Source organism: Melopsittacus undulatus, chromosome 10, assembly GCF_012275295.1.
Source record: "Melopsittacus undulatus isolate bMelUnd1 chromosome 10, bMelUnd1.mat.Z, whole genome shotgun sequence".
In the NCBI taxonomy this organism is placed as follows: domain Eukaryota; kingdom Metazoa; phylum Chordata; class Aves; order Psittaciformes; family Psittaculidae; genus Melopsittacus; species Melopsittacus undulatus.
In genome coordinates, this window is record NC_047536.1 from 5,689,410 (window position 1) to 5,708,251 (window position 18,842).

The 18,842-nt window shown below is 56.2% G+C and overlaps 3 protein-coding genes across 3 annotated transcripts; 1 reads left to right on the forward strand and 2 right to left on the reverse strand.

The window, feature by feature from the left end:
• Positions 1-327: 327 nt before the first annotated feature.
• IK (IK cytokine) lies at positions 328-8,670 on the reverse strand. Its single transcript, XM_034066757.1, has 20 exons — positions 8,566-8,670; positions 7,937-8,003; positions 7,628-7,720; positions 7,129-7,188; positions 6,403-6,570; positions 6,205-6,319; positions 5,907-5,977; positions 5,753-5,799; positions 5,353-5,516; positions 5,141-5,249; positions 4,662-4,701; positions 4,029-4,254; positions 3,663-3,681; positions 3,095-3,173; positions 2,770-2,850; positions 2,192-2,249; positions 1,904-1,992; positions 1,509-1,617; positions 849-883; positions 328-587 (listed from the first exon to the last, which is right to left on the reverse strand). Exons 1-20 carry the CDS (start codon positions 8,579-8,581, stop codon positions 560-562), a joined length of 1,674 nt encoding a protein of 557 aa, XP_033922648.1. The 5' UTR covers positions 8,582-8,670; the 3' UTR covers positions 328-559.
• Positions 8,671-8,685: 15 nt separating this feature from the next.
• NDUFA2 (NADH:ubiquinone oxidoreductase subunit A2) lies at positions 8,686-10,384 on the forward strand. The gene is made up of 3 exons (XM_034066759.1): positions 8,686-8,822; positions 8,972-9,078; positions 10,186-10,384. The coding sequence occupies exons 1-3, from the start codon at positions 8,722-8,724 to the stop codon at positions 10,275-10,277; spliced, it is 300 nt and encodes a 99-aa protein (XP_033922650.1). The 5' UTR covers positions 8,686-8,721; the 3' UTR covers positions 10,278-10,384.
• On the reverse strand, positions 10,303-16,699 carry TMCO6 (transmembrane and coiled-coil domains 6). The gene is made up of 12 exons (XM_034066758.1): positions 16,583-16,699; positions 15,765-15,889; positions 15,436-15,545; positions 15,116-15,299; positions 14,057-14,161; positions 13,771-13,856; positions 13,109-13,225; positions 12,384-12,495; positions 12,116-12,290; positions 11,900-11,994; positions 11,565-11,732; positions 10,303-10,854 (listed from the first exon to the last, which is right to left on the reverse strand). Exons 1-12 carry the CDS (start codon positions 16,665-16,667, stop codon positions 10,690-10,692), a joined length of 1,527 nt encoding a protein of 508 aa, XP_033922649.1. The 5' UTR covers positions 16,668-16,699; the 3' UTR covers positions 10,303-10,689.
• Between the last annotated feature and the right edge of the window lie 2,143 nt (positions 16,700-18,842).

Here is an 18,842-nt window from a genome sequence, read left to right on the forward strand (position 1 = left end):
ACTGATCAGAGTGATCATTGCTCCTGTGGTACACACAGCCCCTCAGCACACAGCTTATACAGTGGAAGCAATACAAATCCTCTGCTTTGGCCTATTCCTCTTGCTCCACCTCCTGCAAGGGTCCCCTTTCTTCTCCATACACTTTTGGAGAGGTTCCACATCTGGAATTTGCTCCCCCAAAGAGGTTTATGTACTAGGTTCATCCAGGGATAGCCCCAAAATGCTTGCACACCAAACAACCTGAACTAGAGCTCAGGCCATCAGAACCAGGTGGATGCAATACGAAGCCCAGGCACCGTCTCTCTGGCCCACAAACAACTGCTCACAGAAAGTTAATGTAGTTTTATTACATCTACAAACAACATTTACACATCACGGGGTTGTAGCAGACACTGGAATAAGCCTCTGCTCACCCCAAAGCACAAGGGTGGGCGGACACATGCTGCCCAGCCCAGAGCAGAAAGTAGAGGATATAAGGGACAAGGACAGCACACCAAGACGCTCAGGGTCACCCAGCAGGCTCGGGTTCCAGGAGCTGGAGGAGAAGATACTGGAGACATCAGTATTTGGGACGTTTTACCTCAACCCTGGAAGACACAGAGGGGCAGAATGGTGGTGATGATGCAGGACAGAGAATCCATCACACTCCCCTGCCCAGGTCCTGTTAAACTAAGCAGAGCAGAAGCACACTGCATGGACTGAATGTTCTCCATTCTCCTTCCAGCCCCACTGCTGAGAGCCACTGGGGCGGTCTCTGTTCCCCACAGTCCATGAGTGAGGTGCCAGGAGGCAGCCAGACCCCAGCACTGCCCTGAGACAAGAGCAGAGATGACTCTACTACAACTTACCCATCAGCCTCCAGCTTCTTCCTCTTCTCAATGATCTGCAGAGAAAGCACATAGTTCCATTACCCTCAGGTTTCTGGCTGCCCACAGCCACAGCAGAGGGCTTTAAGGGTGCAAAATATACCCAAGGAGAGCTGTAGCCAGGCCAGAGCAAACTGAGATGAGCTGAAATTGCCTGCAAGCTACACAAAGTCAGGAGAATCTGGGCCTGTTTGCTCCATTTTGGCCACCAAAGACCCTTTGTTCTCACCTTATGCCCATGCAACAGTGTTAGGGAGCTCATGGCCAGCTCACACTGCCAGCACAGCCCCCAGCATTGCTGGTTAGGAAGTGGAGCCACTAAACATGCCTGGACCCCTCCAAGCCCCTTTGGATGGCTCCTAGCTGCCAGTTTTGGACATGTTCATCTACTGTAGAGCCCAGAGCAAAAAGCCCCCAGTTGGGACTGCTCCAAATGCATCTCCAGCTGCCTCTGCAGTCCTGGAGCCCCAGGTATTTGTCCAATGCTCTTGCAAGGAGCAAATCCAGCTTCTAGACAGCCAGCCCTGCTGCACACACACACACACAGCAGGACAGGGGCTGAGGAGCTGTGACCAGGACAGTGAGGTAGGAGGAGGTGGGAGCTCAGTCTGACCCGATGACAGCCCAGCACCAGGCACCCACCGCACTGATCTTCTTCCACTGCCGGTCCAGCTCTGCCTTGTCATTTGTCTCCTTAAAGCGACGGGTCTTGCGTCCCTCAGACATCTTGATGCCATACTGGAATGCTGCCCTGAGGAAGCAGCAAGGGAGAGCTCAGCATCTGCAGGGGATCCACAGCCTGTCCCAGCCCTGAGTCCATACCCCAGCACTGGCTTGGACCCCTGAAAGCAAGCACTTGGGCAGGAGGCCTCAAGAACGACCCTAAGAGCAAAGAGAAGCCACCAGGCCCCAGGCTCCACAGCTCCTCCCCAGGGAACCCCCTTCGTGTGTTTCAGCTCCCCCAGGGCTCAGGTTTGGCCACCACAGCCACCCCCAGCAAGAATCCTTGCTCAGCCCTTCCCAAGGGCTGCACTCACTTGGGCAGAGCCTCTTTGTTGTTCATGTATTCACTGTACTCCTCCTGGGTGTCGAAGTCCCAGCGGCCCAGGGGTCCTTTCTTGTTACCCTGCAGAGAAAGAACAACTCAGAGCAACTCCTGAGCTGCAAACTGGGACACCAAATCCCACACAGGCACACAGCAAATCAGCAAACCCCCAAACACACCCAACATCCAGCCCCAGGGCATTCAGCCCCTCCACATGTGCCTGCTTCTCTTCAACAGCATCCTGCACAGATGCTTAGTTCACTGCCTGGTCCCAACATACCTGATCCATTTTGCTGTAGTCCACCTCTTCATCACTGTCCACAGCCATATCATCCATTCTGTAAAAAGAAAAGCAAGCAAAGGGCTTGGAGTGGGTCCATGTGACACGGATGAGAACCTTGAAGCCAGGTCTGTCATGGCCTCAGACTGAGCACACTCAGTTCCTGGACCAGAGAGAAGTTCCTCAGCTGCAAGCCCTGCAGGTGAGTTGTACCACAGGACATCCAAGACTGCAAATGCTCCTAAGGTGACACTGCAGGCTGAAAGCTGTTCCTCTTTGTGGCCAGAGCTCAATTAGCATGTGAGTGACCAGGGAACCCAGCAGACCTCCAACCATCTCAGCCTCTCCCTGGCAGCAAACTCCAGGCAGCCACTTACAGCAGAGACCAGCTAAGAAAAACCCACTTCTGCCAGAACCAGACATGAGGATCATTTTAACAGTAGGCTGCAATCCTGTACAAAGCCAGACCTCCTCCTCCCAACAAGTAGTGGGGCTTATGTTGAAGTTCTTGCTGCCAGAGAACAGCAGCCCCTCAGCATCCCCTCCTCACAACCCACAGCCTCCTGCTGCTCCCTTACGTGGCAGGGTAGCACTCTGCATAGCTGTTGGACATGCCGAAGAAATCCCCCAGCTGTTTCTTGTCTTCTGGCTTCTTCAATGTGATAACAGTCAAGGAAAGCACCACCATGAAGACTCACAGCTACAGGCTGAGCACAGACAGCACGACAGCCATGTCCTGCCCCAAAAGAACCAAACCAGAGGCTTCAGAGCTTGTATTTGGCACATGAGCAGTAAGGTCTGGGTGGCATTTCTCTGCTATAGGAAGAGGAGCCCTCCCTAAGAGGAAGAACAGCCACATAGCCATGCTTGGGCAAGGCCAGGCTGGCAGACAGTAAAGGATATGTCTCTGCTCCTTCCCAACCAGTGGCTCCAGCAAACTTCTCATTGATGGACTTGATGAGCTCCTTGGCTGAGCCAGGTCCTGGGCAGAGAGAGGAGCAGGCTGAGTACTGGGGAGGAACAGCTCACCACAACACACACGGGGCTGGGCAGAGCCCACTTCTGCACAACAAACTCTCTGGGATGGGGTAATAGGCAAGACAGGCTGCATAGGAGATAGAGAAGCCAGGAGAACAGTGAGGAGCAGCAAACCAGTTTGAGCACAGACAGGTATGGGGTGGTCCAAGGACACCCCAAATCCTCCTCAGCTTACAGTCAGAAGAGGATTGTTTGAGCTGGTCTGCTGCCAGGGAAGCATTTGCACAGGCCCTCAACCCAGGGTGTCATGCAGCAGCTTATAGGCACAAGACTTCACCCTAAAACCCTCACTATAGACAATTCCCTCCACCACAGCCATCTCTGGGAGAACAGGGGGCTCAGGCAGCCCAGGGAAGCAAGCAGAAGCCTGCAACCCCAGATGGCCTCACTCAAACATCCAGCCTCATTCTAACACCCACACCACTTGACTCACCTTTGTCGATGTCTGTGGGCTGCAAAGAAAAGGGAGAGATACATGTCAGCGGGATGGGGGGTGAAAGTAAGCAAGAGACAGCATTGTGTGACTTGGGATCTCTGCTTTAAGATTCTGTGGCAAGCACACCAACCTGAGCCATGAAAGCTCCATGCTTGTGCTAGTCCTGCCTTACTGAAGGAGAGGACAAGCACCCAGCCACCTATCAGCCCCTGACTGGACAGACAGAACTCAACAAGAGCCGAACACTGGCACATGTGGGAGCACCACCAGAGGCACCCAAAGCCAGCAGTGACCTCACCAGCCCCATGGCTGCACTGCCCAGAGCACAGGGTTCAGGTGGAGGCTTCCCGAGCAGAGGCTCACCTCATCATCAGCCTTGGGCTTCTCAAAGTAGCTGTGCCTCTTCTTATCCTCCTCCCGCTCACGGTCACGCTCCCGGTCCCGCTCGCGCTCCCGGTCCCTGTCCCGTTCTCGATCCCTGTCCCGCTCCCGGTCCCTGTCCCGCTCTCTCTCGCGGTACCTCTCCCGGTCCTTCTCCCGGGGCATCTTTGCAGTGGAGGGCACATAATCCCCAATGTCTTCAAAGATGCTAGAAGTGGAAAAGAGCATCCATTATGGGTGCTGCAAGACAGGAAGCTACAACCACCTCCCTCTGAACTGGAGCCTAATAATGGAGCTGTAGCACCAACATCAAGAGCTAAGGATACCCAGTAGAACTGGCTTCTGCATTTGTCACAGGTATCGCTGTGTTTCTGCTCTCTTCTGCTGCCTGGACCTGCTTATTGTGGTCGAGGACAACAGCGAGCCCTTGCCTGCCTCAAGCCTGAAACCATTAAACAGAGCTTGCCTCCAGCCTTGTCCTACTAACTGCAGGTCTGGAGAAGCACCTCACTCCACAAACACTAAACCCAGCCCTCTACAGATGTTGTGGGTCAGAAAAACATTCCTTTAGGCAGAGAGCTATGACCCCACAGCCTGGGGCAGGGAGGCACTTACTTCATATCAGCTTCAGGGGGCTTCTTCTCATCCAGCTTCCCTGCAAGGACACAACAGCAATGAGAGACACATCACCCTGCCACTTCTACTGCTTCTGTGTCCCCAGTCTTGGTCCCAATCCCCAAGAGTAGCAGGCCTGGAGGATGTCCTGACTTCCTCTTCAGTTACCACAGCGTACCTGGTCCCTTCAGGAAACCATTTTGTCCCTCCTCAAAGCAGGGGACACTTCCCTAAGGAACTGGGTCTTAACCAGGAAGAGCAGAGCAGCACAAGGCACCCTCACAGCTAGAATGTCTCAGCTGCCATAGAGCAGCCTGCCTTCAGGGTATTTGAAGCGCCTGGGGAGCCTTAGGAAATCTCTGTCCTCTGAGTCCATTACCTCAAGGCACAGAAGAAGGCAGCAAAACAAAGCACACATCATTCTCTTGGGATATGCTTCAAGCATTAAGTCCTTCTACCTGGTTTCCCTCAGCTCCTACCTTTGTCTTTCTTCTTGAGCTTCTTGTTGCGGGTCCCTTGTCTGAGATAGGAGAGGATCTGCGTCAGTTTGCTGATGACAATGTCATTGGTAGTAAGCGTGGTCTGTGCCTGAAACATAGATCCCCAAGGATGCATCTGACTCCCTTGACAGGGAACCCCTCCCGGCAAGACCTACTCAGGCCAATTCAGACCCGGGATGCTAGCTGGGTACCTCCATGGTGGGGCAGTCAGCCTTGCTGCGAATCAGCGTAGTGGGGATATCGGTGTCTGCATACTCATCATCCAGATCGACCACATAGGCCATCCTGCCTGGCAGGAACAGCTCATTCCTCTCATAGGCCTTGCTCTTGAACAGAATGCGGTAGATGTTGCGACCTGAGGGAGAGGGAAAGGTGTGAGCAATGGACAAGTCCATAGTGACACATATTTAGTTTATCAGAAATATGAGAATCACCTCCTAAAAGACATGTTTCCTCCAGTCCTCAAATTCAGGACATCTACACCTCAAGGGTTTCCCCCTTCCGTGACTAAAGGTTTTCATTAGCTCTCCAGGATTTCTCCCACATTCACACAGCACAAGGTGGGGAACAACCACATCCACACAGTCTTACCCAGCCGCGTCTTGAACTCAATTTTATTCTCAGGATCTTCATCTTTCCTGAACAGGAGCAGCAAAGAAACAAGCATTATGCTAAGCACATCTCCTCTGCATCCTCCTCTCCAGGAGGCAGCTCCACTCAGGAGTTCAATTCCTCAACCACTCACTTAGTTTCTTTCTGGGGCTTCTCCATCATTTCCTCCTCTTCCTTCTCCTTGCTGGCAATCTCAGCCCGTACCTGGCCACAAATAAATCCACATATTACAGACCAATCCCTGCCTCTGCTGCCCATCAGAACCAGTAAACCCAACCCTTCCACCAGCTCCCCAACCCTTCCGAGATCTTTTTCAGAAAGAGAAATCCACACTCACAAGATGTTGCCTCTGTAAGTGGCAGCTACCACCCTCTGCCCATGGGAGCGGGCAGGGCAGAGCAGAGCAGCACCACGGTGGTCTCTGTGCTCACCTTCTGCAAGAGCGCGAAGTCCAGACCCTTCACCAAGTGGGTGTGCTCCATGTCACCACCCAAGAACTTGGACTCCTGGATCAACTGTCTTCTCTTCTCCGCAGCAGATTTATCCCTGGGTGACACAAATAGAGCCAGTTACGGGACCAGCTCGACTGGAGCAACAGCAAGACAAGACCATGCCATGGGCTCACGTACGCCTCTGCTGTCGGGCCCACAGCCCTGTAGTTGGCAGTTGTGCTGATCAGCTCTGTCTCCTCGTAGTCCTTGTTCACACCATCCCTCCTCTCCTTGGCTCGATCCCTGTACTTCTCAGCCAGCTCCCTCTCACGCTCGATCTCCTGCTGACGCAGCTTGGCATAATAGCTGGATTGGACAAAGGGCTCAGGGTCAGAGACACGCTCACACTTTTGGTGCACCCATCAGGTAACAGTTCCTGAGGCCCCACACGTCTGTCCCACTCTCAAGCCCTTCCACCAAAACCTTTCTAAAGCAGCATGAGACAGAACACACCTGGAAGACACCAGACAAGATGAAACTGCTGTATTGGGCCTAACTGAAGAGGAATACAGTGTTCCCTTCCAAAGGGAAGGGGTTAAAGCAGCCCAGCTGTACAGATGTGTCCCAGAGTCACTGTCACCAGAGCAGATGTCCTGCCACTACCCTGCCAGACACCTGCAAAGCCTCTTGTGCTTCTTCCAGATACAAAGTTCCATCTCCACCCTGCTGCTTCATCCCACATCTGCTCCCATAGGCAGTGAGAGACACTCAGTCTGAGTGATTCTCACTCTGCCTGGCTCCAAACCCCAAAATAACCCTGGCTACTCAGGGTCCTCTTTGATAGCCCAAGAGCTTAGAAGCTGCTCCCATAGGAGGGACATGATGTATAAAGACAAGCCCTGACGAACTGCTTTCCCCATTTACCTTTTCTTCTTCCTCCTGCGAGCAGCAGGGTCTTCATCTTCGTTGTACTCCCGGGGCATCCTAGAAAAGGGTGAGAGAGCACAGATACAGTCTGCAGAGCCAAATCCATGCAGCTACACAACAGTCCCTCGGACACAGCAGGGCACCGAGATGCTCAAAGATGGGAACAATCCAGTCCCAAGCCTTCCTAATTCCACTCTGTCAGCAGGGAGAGGAAAGGAAAACACCGATTTTCAGCAAACAAAACCTAAATCTGCCTCCTGCGTAAAGCATCTTAACAGCTATATGACTGTTATTTACAGCAGTCCTGACCCTCCTGTTTCTTCACTAAACACATGTAGAGCTTGCATGAATCCAAGCACTGAACAAGGGTGAGGTCTGCTCCTCACATTCATCAGCAAAAGTCCCTTTAGATGATTCACTGCAGAGCACAGGGGGAAAATAGGCTGGGATGGAGCCTAAGGGAAAGCTCTGTCCTGTGAGCCAGAGTCCTACTCACTCATGGTGGCGAGATTTGGACGGTGGCGCAGATGTAGGCGCAGCCCGCGGGGTCATGAGCAGCTTTCTGAAGTCTTCATTGGTCAGCTTGGACCTGCAAGGAACAGAGGACACAGAAACCGTCATCGCCCAGGGAGTTCTGACAGCCTCTGAGGAGGCAGACGGTTTGTAATGGGCTCAGATACGGGCCCCAAGGAGGGAGCCCAAAGGCTGCACTGCAGCAGTCACTCCAGCCTCTAGACCAGGCAATCAGGCTCAGGCCCCACAGCTCTGATCCAGTCCCACCCCAGTGCCCCAGTATTGGACTCACTGGTGGAAGGAGTGCGAGTCGTCCACATCGTGGCCATCAGGGGCCAGGGGGTTGGAGAACGGTTCATCTGGAGAACAGGAGGAAAGGGAGGGCTCAGAGTCTATCAGCATGGCTGCACCCCCTCCAGCCCTCCCAGCCTGACCCCTGCTCGGGAACAAGGAAGGAGGCACCATTCACCCCTCGGCAGTGCTTTGCCAATCCCAGGCCACTGACACGCTGGGGTGGCCTCACCAAAGCGCATGGAGACTGGTTTGTGTTGGAAAAGACCATAAAGCTCATCCAGCTCCAGCCCCCTACCACAGACAGGGACAACTTCCACTAGAGCAGCTGCTCCAAGCCCGTGTCCAACCTGGCCTTGGACACTGCCAGGTTACCCCCAAACACCCCCGCACATCCCCGGGAGCTCCGCTCCCTCCAGCTCCTGCGCTGTCACCGCTCCCGTTCCCCAGCAGAGCTGTTCCTCCCACCAGGCCCATGAACAGGGTCCCCCCAGCCCCCCAAGCCCAGGCCCGGCCTACACCGCCCCGCCCCACGCCAGGCCGCTCCGCTCTCCAGCAGCGCCGCTGCCCCCCCCGCCCGGTGCCGGTGTCCCGGAGCTCCGCAGCTGGCTCCCCCCGGTCCCCGCTCACTGTCGCGTTCCGGCATCGCGCCCCGATCCTGAGCCCCGCTGCCCTGCGCGGCCCCTCAGCACCTCCGCTCCCCTTCCCAGCAGCCCCCGCGCCGGGCGCTGCCATTGGCCGGCGCCGAGGCCACGCCCCCGTGTTGTGGTGTGGAGCGCAGGGAAGATGGCGGCGGCCGTGAGGGGCATCGGGGGCGGGTTGGGTCGTGGTCTGCGGGAGCTGCGCTTCCACCTCTGCCAGCGCTCGGCAGGAAGCCGCGGGGTGAGGTGAGCGGGGCGGGGGGGGCAGAACCGGGGCTGGAGGGGCAGAACCGGGGCTGGAGGGGCAGAACCGGGGCTGGAGCCGCTGCACGGGCGGGCGGGGCGCTGGGGGTGAGCAGCCCAGGGACACGGGCTCCGCTTCACTCCCTCCGCAGAGACTTCATCGAGCAGCACTACGTGACCCTGAAGAAGGCGAACCCCGACTTCCCCATCCTGATCCGCGAGTGCTCCGGGGTGCAGCCGCGGCTCTGGGCGCGCTTCGGTGAGTGAGCCCGGGGCTGTGCGGCCGTAGCGAAGAGCACTGCGAGGAGCAACCTCGGAGGAGGTGTCGGGACTTCGTGTGGGGCAGGAAAGGGATCTCCGGCGCCGGAGGTGCCTTGCAACTCGTGGCTGTGATCTCTGGCCCCTGTAGGACCCTTACACAGCGAAATCATGGAATGGCTTGGGTTGGAAGGGACCTTCAAGCTCCAGTTCTGACCCCCTGCCATGGGCAGGGACACCTCACTAAACCGTGTCACCTAAGCCCCTGTGTCCAACCTGGCCTTGAACACCACCAGGGATGGAGCATTCGCAGCCTCCTTGGGCAGCCCATTCCAGTGCCTCACTGCCCTTGAAGAATTTCTTCCTTATATCCAATCTAAACTTCCCCTGTTTAAGTTTTAACCCATTACCCCTTGTCCTATGACTACAGTCCCTAATGAAGAGTCCCTCCCCAGCATCCTTGTAGCCCCCTTCAGATACTGGAAGGCTGTTTGTTCACTGTTTTAACTGCGTTCTTTGGGAAAGGCCAAGGAAGGAGCAGAAAAGCTCTGTAAAAGTTTTGTTTCTTTGTTAATGCCACCTGGGGTGGAAAAAAGTAAGTTTGAAACTTTCTTTCAAAGAGATGCAATGACTCTTTAGTAAGTTTCCCAGTGTGAGCACATGGGACAATAGAGCCTCTTGGTGTAGTGCACCTGTCTGGATGTGACTTGGAAGAGCACATACCCCCAAGGCAGGGGCTGCTGTAGGAACAACTGGGGTTTCAGCACTATTGTACTGAAGCATTGTGAGCAGGCCAGAAGCCACCAGCTTGCTTTGGGATGTGGTGCTGGCCTCTGCCCAGCTGCTGTGCAGCAGGAGTTAACAAAAAGGCACAGAAACATGTTGGGCTGCATTGGCTTCTCCCTAAGAGACAGGCTGGGAATACAGAGAAGGTAGAAGCAGTATCTCACACATAGGGTAACAGACGGGAGAGAGGTGGGTGTGCAGGGCAGTGATGGGCACCTGGGCTATGACACTTGGGAAACAAGAGCAGGGCTTTGGGTTGCCCTTACAGCAGAGAAGAAGCAAGGCACTGCCTCTCCCTCCTCACCCTCTGTCTTTCCTGCAGAGTTTGGCAGGGAAAGGAGTGTACCTCTGAACAACCTGAGTGCGGATGAAGTGGCCAAGGCCCTGGAGACCATTGTGAAGAGCACGGGGTGAAGACAGGCAGTAAACACACACGTGCTGAAGACTTGAGTGATGATCTTTAATGTAAAACATGTATCTTTTAACTTATCAATCACATAAAAGCAATGTGCTTACCCTGAGCTTCATATGTTGAGTTTTAAAGCCAAAAGAAGACACTGGAGGGATCCAGTGGGGTTTATCCATCACCTCCCTGCATCAGGAGCCTGCTCTGGGTTCCAGCTCAGCTCTGCCCCTGCACCAAGCCCATGGGAGGCCCAGGGCATTCTCCTGGTAGCTCTCAGATGGTGACAAGGATGGAAACAGCCTTATCTTGCCAAAGACCAGTGCCCCTGTGCAGCCAGCACTGGTGCTTACTGCTGGGGGTTAGACCTTTGACCAGCCCTTGGGAAAGCAGGGCATGGAGTGAACATGGACCTTCCCCTCCTCAGAGCACAGGGGGAGGGAAGGAAGGTGGCCTGGGAGAAGACAAACTGTCCAGGGGCTGCCCCACCATGTTCAGTAGTGCTCGTGCCTGCTCCTGGAGCTCTGGGGTGCTCTGGTGCTGCTCCAGGGCACGGTGCCCGCCTTGTCTGATGAAGTCAGCAGCAGCCTGTGAGAGAGGAGAGGGGTGACAGTTGCAGTGTGCCACTTGAGTGATCCTGTCTGCCCAGAGCCACCACTGGGAATGGTGCTGAAGGAACTCCCAGACACTGAAGTCCCAAGCCAGGTACATCTGTCATGGTGATTGCTGGCTGGGCATGCAGAGAGCCTGAAGTAACCACAACTGAATCAAAAGAATCCCCCCCCCCAGAATAACCTCAAACTGTACAAACAACTTGCCCTAAAAAACAGTTGTCAGACTCACAGACTGGAGTAGAAGGGACCTTAAACCTCATCCAGCTCCAACCCCTGCCACAGGCAGGGACACCTTCCACTGGAGCAGCTGCTCCAAGCCCCTGTGTCCAACCTGGCCTTGAACACTGCCAGGGATGGGGCAGCCACAGCTTCTCTGGGCACACTGTGCCAGTGCCTTAGCACCCTCATAGTAAAGAGATTTAAATCTCCTCTCTTGTCAGTTTAAAGCCATGTCCCTACAGGCCCTTGCCCAAAGCCCCTCTCCAGCTTTCTTGTAGGCCCCTTTGTCAATGAAAGAACTTCCCAGAGACACAGAAGGGTGTAAGCACTTCCACCCTCTGCCTCACACGAGTGCCCCACTTCAGGCATGTGTTTGAGTGTTGAGGAGTGGGGGGTACTGGGGCAATGACAGAATGCATTTAAATCATCATCATCCCCATCTCGGGCTTGATTCTGGGCTCTTACCTCTGGGCAGTGCAGGAAGAGGAGGTGCAGCAGCTCCAAGCACTGTCTCACGGCCTCAGGGTCGGGCAGTGTGAGCGTGGGCAGCAGCAGGGCTAGGGCTGCCTGCTGGTGCAGCTGCTGGCAGAACGCTGGTCCCTTCACTGCTATATTGCACACAACTGTCAGGACCTGGGTGGAGAAACCGTGACAGGGAATGAGCAGTGAATGTGCAGGTTGCTCCATGTCCCATCCAACCTGGCTCTGAACACTGCCAGGGATGGGGCAGCCACAGCTTTTGAAAGCTCCTGAAAGCCCAGTGCTTCCCTGCAGACCCAGGGCATGAGGTGAGGTCTTACCAACACAGTGGCCATCTGGGAACAGGGCAGGAGCTGCAGCAGGGCTGGGAGCAGGTCCAGGGAGAGCAGAGCGGAGCAGAAGAAGGGCTCATGTGCTGGGGTGGGCAGGGGAGGAACGTGTCAGCAAAACTGAGGTTCTGAGGGGATCTCTGCAGAAAAGGCTGCCAGCAACCAAAGCAGGGCCTGGCAGCAGCTCTCTGTCTGCGGGATGCTCACCCGTGAGGTTGTTCAGCAGCCAGAGACACTCCTGGGCAATGAAGGGATGCTGCTGGAGGAAGCTCTGAAGGATGAGGAAGATGGCGATGAGCAGGCGCTCGTCCTGCACCTGCACTTCACAGCCTGTGTCCTCTGCCAGCAGGTTGCTGAGACACCGCAGCACCGGGCACACGAGCTGTGACAGTGGGAACACAGAGCCCTTTACCCAACCACATCCCCACAGTGTTGCTGAGAACAGCCAGTGCTCAGTGCCCTGCCCGTGTCTTACCAGCTCCAGGCCCTCAGCAGCATCTGGAGGGGGTTCAGAAGCCAGGTCGAGCAAGACCGAGGTGAGGGCAGGCAAAGCCCCCAGTGACAGCAGAGCTGTGTTGGCCGTTTGGCTGCAAAGGAAGAAGCAACGTGGGTGCTCATGGTGCTCAGAGGGAAAACTGCTGCAGTCCTGCACAGTAACAGGGCCTGGGAACTCAGAGCATTCTCCTGAACCACCACAGGGCTTCTTTCTTGTTTGAGCAGCAGCCTGTGTCTAGGTTTAAAAGCCCATGGAAAACAGAGCCACTGGAATTATCTGTGTGAGTCTGGAAACAGCCCCAGTCCTTCGAGTACCCACACGTTCCTTTCTTCTGGGGCTGCTGAAAGACGTGGCACTGGAGCAAGCACACCAAGGCAGAGAGAAGCCAGCCTAGTCAGGTGACACGGGGCAAGTCCCAGAGCATGAGGATTTAGGGAGTGTGGGAGACAACTCCAGCCATGGGGAGATGATCTGTAGGGGTTCAGAGGACTAGGGACAGCCTCCTCAGGTTTATCACCTGTTACGACCTTGTAAAGGAACTCTATGATCAGATGGAATGGGAATGGCCAGGATGGCAGGGAAGTTGCTTTCTCAAGGGAAAGAGGCAAGTGGAGGCAATTCAGGTCCCCTTGCAGGACCCTGAGCCTTTGAGCATCTCTGGCTGCCCCTGGGGAATGCAAAATGAGGAGAGAAAAGCACTTTACCTACAAATGATGTAGTGCAGACACCATGCAAACTCCACAGCTGCTCCTATCCCAGCCTTGAGGCCTGAGCAAACCAGTCGAAGCATGTGCTGGGGGAGAGCAGAGGCCAGAACCAGCCTGGGGTCAGAACAACAGAGTTAACGGAGGCACAGGCCAGAGTACAAACACAACAGACACCTGACAGGCAGCACTAGCCCTGGCTGCATGCTCCACAGACAGACAGACCTGGAAGAGACTCCTGCTGAAGGGCTGCAGCCTCAGACAGGCTCAGGCTGCTGCAGGCCCAGCTCAAGCTCTCCCTGTTCATGGTAGGGCCTGGGGGCTCTCCAGGCACCGTGGCTGGGGTCACATTTTTGGCACTGGGGGCTGTCAAGCTGGTCTTGTCCTTTGCAGAAGGAAGACAGCCAGCATTCCCCTGCGAGCCTGCCCTGCTCCACACTGTCCTTTACTGAAATACCAGAGCTGTCTGCTCAGATGAGGCTGAGGGAGAAGAGTCAAGCCCCACATCCTGATCTGCAACAAAACCTCCATCGTTCCGGTAGGGTTCTGCTCTGAACTATTAATATCACTGAGATGGGAAAGGAGTCATTGTCCCTGGCACGCAAATACCACACTGAGCCCCAGGGCCCATCCTGATGCAGGGTTATGAGGCTGGGACTCACGGAATGATCTCTGTGGGGGCTTCCTTGGCTTGGAGGAGCTGCGAGAGGACGTAGCCCAGACCTTCCAGCACAGCCTCGTGTGGGGACTGCAATCAGAGAGAGCAAAGCTAATCCCACATGACAGTTGGGAGATCCCAGCCGCTGAGAGCAAGAAACCTCTTTGGAACATCAGAGCGAGCAGCTGAGAGGCACAGCTTAGTACTTAGAGCCAACACCTAAAGGCCATGAGAAGACAGCCATTCTGGGGCAGGGCAGGGTAAGAATGGGGCTGAGCTATTTCACCCACCTGGATGCAGGACACCAGCACTGGAATGATGCCCTGAGGCAGAAGCTGCTTCCTCACAGCTTCACTTTCTACTACCAGGTTCCCCAGGGTGTACAAACACAGCTCCTGAAACACACCAAGAGAGCAGGTCACCAGTGGCAGGGGTTTGGAACTGGATGAGCTTTAAGGTCCCTTCCAAACCAAACCATTCTGTGATAAGATTCTATGATTTCCATGATTTCCCTGAGACCCTTCTAATTCCACAGTATTTCCCTGGAAAGACTGTCTCTGTGCTACATTAAAATGTGCTTATCACCTTGGGGTTGCTCAGCAGCTTGTTCCTTAGCTCCAATCCTGTCTGTCTCTCAGAGGAGCACAGTATGCAGCATAGCATACATTGCTCACCAGCTGGCAATACAGAGCTACGCCTTTTCAGGTCAAACTGCACCGCTCGGAGCCACAGGCAGTCTCTGCTCCTCTGACCCAAATTCCTGCTTCTTGCACACAGGTACCCTGCCAAAGCAGCTGTCCCTGACCCAGCCTGCAGCTGCTCATTCCTTTCATGTTTCCAACCTTTCTTTAAAACACTCAGCTAACTTCCATCTGGTATTTCTGCTTTATCCAGACACCAGGGTATATCCTGCCCAGGCCCAGAACTCATGTCTAAGGATGGAGCCCAACTCCCACACCAGTCTCCAAACAGAGCTTGGAGCTGGAGAGGAGGAACCCATTGCAAATGGGGCAAAATACTGGCTCCTGGGCTGCGGCAGGAGGATTTGCCTGACCTGGATAAGACTTGAGAGCACTTAGGAGCAGCCTGCAGCTACTTAGAACACAATGAAACTCCTCTTGGTGTTGGGACAGGGCACAGTGAAAGGGGTTTCCATATGTTCAAGACTTGGCGAGATGCTGTGCTAGCACTGAGGACAAGGGGAAGGCTGGACCAGAGACTTCCAGGGGCCCCTTCCCACCAGCACTCCCTGTGAGCCACATTAGGCTAAGGCTGGCCAAGAGAGGCCAACACCCAACTGCTATCAAAGGGTTATCAGGTGCCAGCACCCAGGCAAACACAGATCTTACCGTGAACTCAATGCTGTGCCCAGAGAGGTAGGTGAGGAGGTAGGAGGTCACTGGCAGACATGCCTCAGCCACAGCAGGGTCACTGGAGTGGGACAGCTCATGGAGACAGCGGCCTGCCTGCATCTGCACATCAGCCAGGCTGCTGGTGAAGAGCCCGATGAGCGTCCGGATGCTGCCATCCAGCCTGGTGGAACACAAAAGGTGCCGTCACCTCCTGCCTTCCCACCCTCAGCCACACACCAGCTCACGCACACAGGGACAAAGGGCCACTCTGGACATGCCCAAGATAACAGCCATGCAGGGCCAAGACCCAGGCTGACCTGACAAACTTCTGCTGAGTCTCCTTGCTTCGCAGAGCCCAGCAGAGGCGGCTGAGAGATCTTTTCCTGTCCTCAGAACCCTTCTGCACGCTCCTGAGCAGCTCAAGAACCTGTCAGAGAAAGGAAAGATGGACGGGTGAACTCCCAGCAGTGACACGGTTACGATTTCATCCCATTCATCCTGGGGGCAAAGAAACCCAGGGCAAAAAAAGATGGTCACAAAAAACCTCACTGTATCTCACTATGGCACCGCTCCCCAGCCCACATGCACCCAGGCTCCTCTGTGTGCCTGGGAAGTCCCCAGGAACCCCCAGCACCACGTTGTTCACCTCATTCTCCGAGAGAGGGTCCGGCTCAATCCCTGCTCCATCCTGTGCCCCCTCCTCTGCTGCGGTGTCCTCCCGCAGAAGCCGCTTGCTGACCAGCTGCTGCTGCCGCCGGGCCTTCCTGAGAGCTGTGAATGAAACGGTTCCTGACACCACCGGCCTAGCTCAAGGCGCTTTTCCATGCCAGCAAAGAGCCTCATTCCTTTTAACAGGGAGACACTGCCAGCTCCTCCTGTGTGCGCCGGGGGGATGTGCGAGACAGTGGCTGCATTCAGACCCTGCACAGGGCAGGGCAGGGCGCTGCTCAGCCTGGGAAGCCACGGCTCGGTGAGCCAGGCTGGACGGGACCTGGAGCAAGCGGCTCTAGTGGAAGGTGTCCCTGCCCCTGGCAGGGGTTGGAACTGGATGAGCTTTAAGGTCCGCACCAACACAAACCAGGCTGGGATTCTATGATTCTAAATGACACAAAAACACCGGAGGTGTGAGGAGCAGGGTGGTTTCACACAGGCAGGCTTCACAAAACCCAAACCGCAGGAGGAAATGGGGAATCCAGGTCAGAAACACGTGCATTTATAGAGAAAAGAGGCTGTAAAATGCCAAAACGCTTCCCCGAGGGGCAGCCACCACCCCCTGTGCACCGCGGGGTGCGCGGCCAGGGCCGGTGTGGGTCCCGCTGTGGGTCCCGCTGTGGGGCAGCGCTGGCGTCCACGGGGGCTGCCACCCCCGGCGGAGACACAGACCCTGCCGGCCCCGCCGCCCCTGGGCCCCCGTCCCTCCGCGCTGCCGCCTCCCACACGGGCAGGCCCCGGCCGCATCCGGACCTGCCTCCTGCTCCCTCCGCCGCGCCCGTAGCTCCTCCGCGCCGCGGGTGCAGGACCCGGGCCCGCGCTGCCGCCGGCCCCACATGGCGGCGGCGGGAGGAGGAGGAACCGGACCGGGCGGAGCCGCCGCTGCCGGTCCGGGACCCCCCTACCCCCCCTCCCCGAGCGGCAGCACCGGCCTTGCCCGAGGCGCTGCTGGGCCCCCCCCGGCACCGGCTGCTGCAGCCGCCAGGGGGAGCTCGGCAGCGCCGCTGCGGGGCTGGGATCGGGTGAGCTCTCCCCTGTGAGGGTGCTGAGGCGCTGGCACAGGGTGCCCAGAGAAGCTGTGGCTGCCCCATCCCTGGCAGTGCTCAAGGCCAGGTTGGACACAGGGGCTTGGAGCAGCTGCTCCAGTGGAAGGTGTCCCTGCCCGTGGTAGGGGTTGGAACTGGATGAGCTTTAAGGTCCTTTCCAACCCAAACCAGTCTGGGATTCTCTGAAGCCATCCAGCTGCCATGCTTAGGCAAGGGTTCTCCCCCACAGGGCTGGGCTGCGTGCTTCTTGAGCCCAAAAGAAGCACAGACACTTAAGAAGAAGTGTCAGACAATGGTTCTTAGCGTGCTGGGATCTTCCACAGTGGTTACAAGAACAAGAAGTCAGCACCCAAAGGATGGCTCCGAACCCACATGTTTGTCTGTTTGACCACCAAGGAGGGAAGAGAGCTCAGTTTTACCCAAAAAGGCGTTTGGGGGAATTTTGGCAGCTGGTGCTCAGGAATGAGCAACTAAAAGGGACCAGGCCTGGAGATGCCAGTATCACCCAAAGAACTGAAGCTGCTGTGACCTTTCCACAGGGTACCCAGACCCATCTTCCCTTCACCCATCCCAGCAGCAGTGCAGAGTGGGACAGGCAGCTCTGGCCCCAGCCCTTGTCACACTGATAGCATCTCTGGAATGCCTGGGAATGCATCCTCTAGCCATGCAGTTTCATTGCCTTTCAGAAACCCTTTCTGAATCCCAGTATAGGCAGAGGAATCGCTGGTGAAGAAATCCCTGACAGACCTTTCCAAGTGCTTGGTGGTGTCTGCTCACCGGTGGAGGACACTGACACTTTGGTGTAGGCACAGCCACCAGCTGCCAAAGGAGCACAGGGCAAGTGATGCAAATTCATCGGCCAACCTGCTGAAGCCGACCTCGGGTGAAGAAGTGCCCTTCGCAGCACTGGGCTGTGCACACAGCCTGTGGGAAGTTGTCCCATCCCCATCCCATAGAGGACACAGGCATCTGTGGATGTCTGGATTCTGGGTATGGTATTCCCGTACCCTTCTGGGGGTGCTGGTCAACAAGAAGCTCCCCGTGACCCAGCTTCAGTGAACACTTGAGCCCAGAACCCCCCCATGTGCTGGGCTGCACCCCCAGAGCGTGAGCAGCAGCTCAGGGAGGGGATCCTGCCCCTCTGCTGTGCTCTGGGGAGACCCCCCCTGCTGCCCTGATCCAGCTCTGGGGCAGCAGCACAAGAGGGACATGGAGCTGTTGGAGTGAGGCCAGAGGAGGCCATGGAGATGCTGCAAGGGCTGGAGCAGCTCTGCTCTGGAGCCAGGCTGAGAGAGCTGGGCTGGGGCAGCCTGGACAAGAGAAGGCTCCTGAAGGGGAGACCTGAGAGCAGCTCCAGTGCCTAAAGGGGCTGCAGGAAACCTGGAGAGGGGCTTTGGACAACGGCCTGTAAGGACAGGCCAAGGGGAATGGCTTGAACCTGCCAGAACAGGGGAGACTGAGATGAGCTCTTAGGCAGAAGCTCTTCCCTATGAGGGTGCTGAGGCGCTGGCACAGGGTGCCCAGAGAAGCTGTGGCTGCCCCATCCCTGGCAGTGCTCAAGGCCAGGTTGGACACAGGGGCTTGGAGCAGCTGCTCCAGTGGAAGGTGTCCCTGCCTGTGGCAGGGGTTGGAACTGGATGAGCTTTAAGGTCCCTTCCAAACCAACCCATTCCATTATTCTTCATTGCCTCCTGCATGGTGCTCAGTACTGGGCACAGCAAGCCCAGAGCACCTGGAGGCAAAGATGTGTTCAGGCTGGTCCTGGGAGTGCATTTAGGGAACTTTAACCATTCTCTCTTCCCTCATCCTTCCTAGGAAAGCAGCCCTGGCACCCAGAGCAAACATCCCGCAGCCATGGGCAGCCACAAGCTTTGCTGCAGGGAAACCAAGTTGGGCGGTTGCTGCACAGCACGTGGCTCCACGGGCACAGCCCGTCCTGCTCAGGAAGCTCTGCAGCAGGAGCAGGG

Coding starts and splice junctions, on each gene's coding strand:
- IK (XM_034066757.1), bottom strand. Junction 5,517..5,752: donor TGAGTTCAAGACGCGGCTGG/GTAAGACTGTGT, acceptor CCTCTCCCTCAG/GTCGCAACATCTACCGCATT. Junction 5,250..5,352: donor CTGACTGCCCCACCATGGAG/GTACCCAGCTAG, acceptor TCTATGTTTCAG/GCACAGACCACGCTTACTAC.
- TMCO6 (XM_034066758.1), bottom strand. CDS start 16,667: ATGTGGGGCCGGCGGCAGCGCGGGCCCGGGTCCTGCACCCGCGGCGCG. Junction 13,226..13,770: donor GCCCCCACAGAGATCATTCC/GTGAGTCCCAGC, acceptor TTCTGACCCCAG/GCTGGTTCTGGCCTCTGCTC. Junction 11,733..11,899: donor CCCAGATGGCCACTGTGTTG/GTAAGACCTCAC, acceptor TTCTCCACCCAG/GTCCTGACAGTTGTGTGCAA.
- NDUFA2 (XM_034066759.1), top strand. CDS start 8,722: ATGGCGGCGGCCGTGAGGGGCATCGGGGGCGGGTTGGGTCGTGGTCTG. Junction 8,823..8,971: donor GCAGGAAGCCGCGGGGTGAG/GTGAGCGGGGCG, acceptor CTCCCTCCGCAG/AGACTTCATCGAGCAGCACT. Junction 9,079..10,185: donor GCGGCTCTGGGCGCGCTTCG/GTGAGTGAGCCC, acceptor TCTTTCCTGCAG/AGTTTGGCAGGGAAAGGAGT.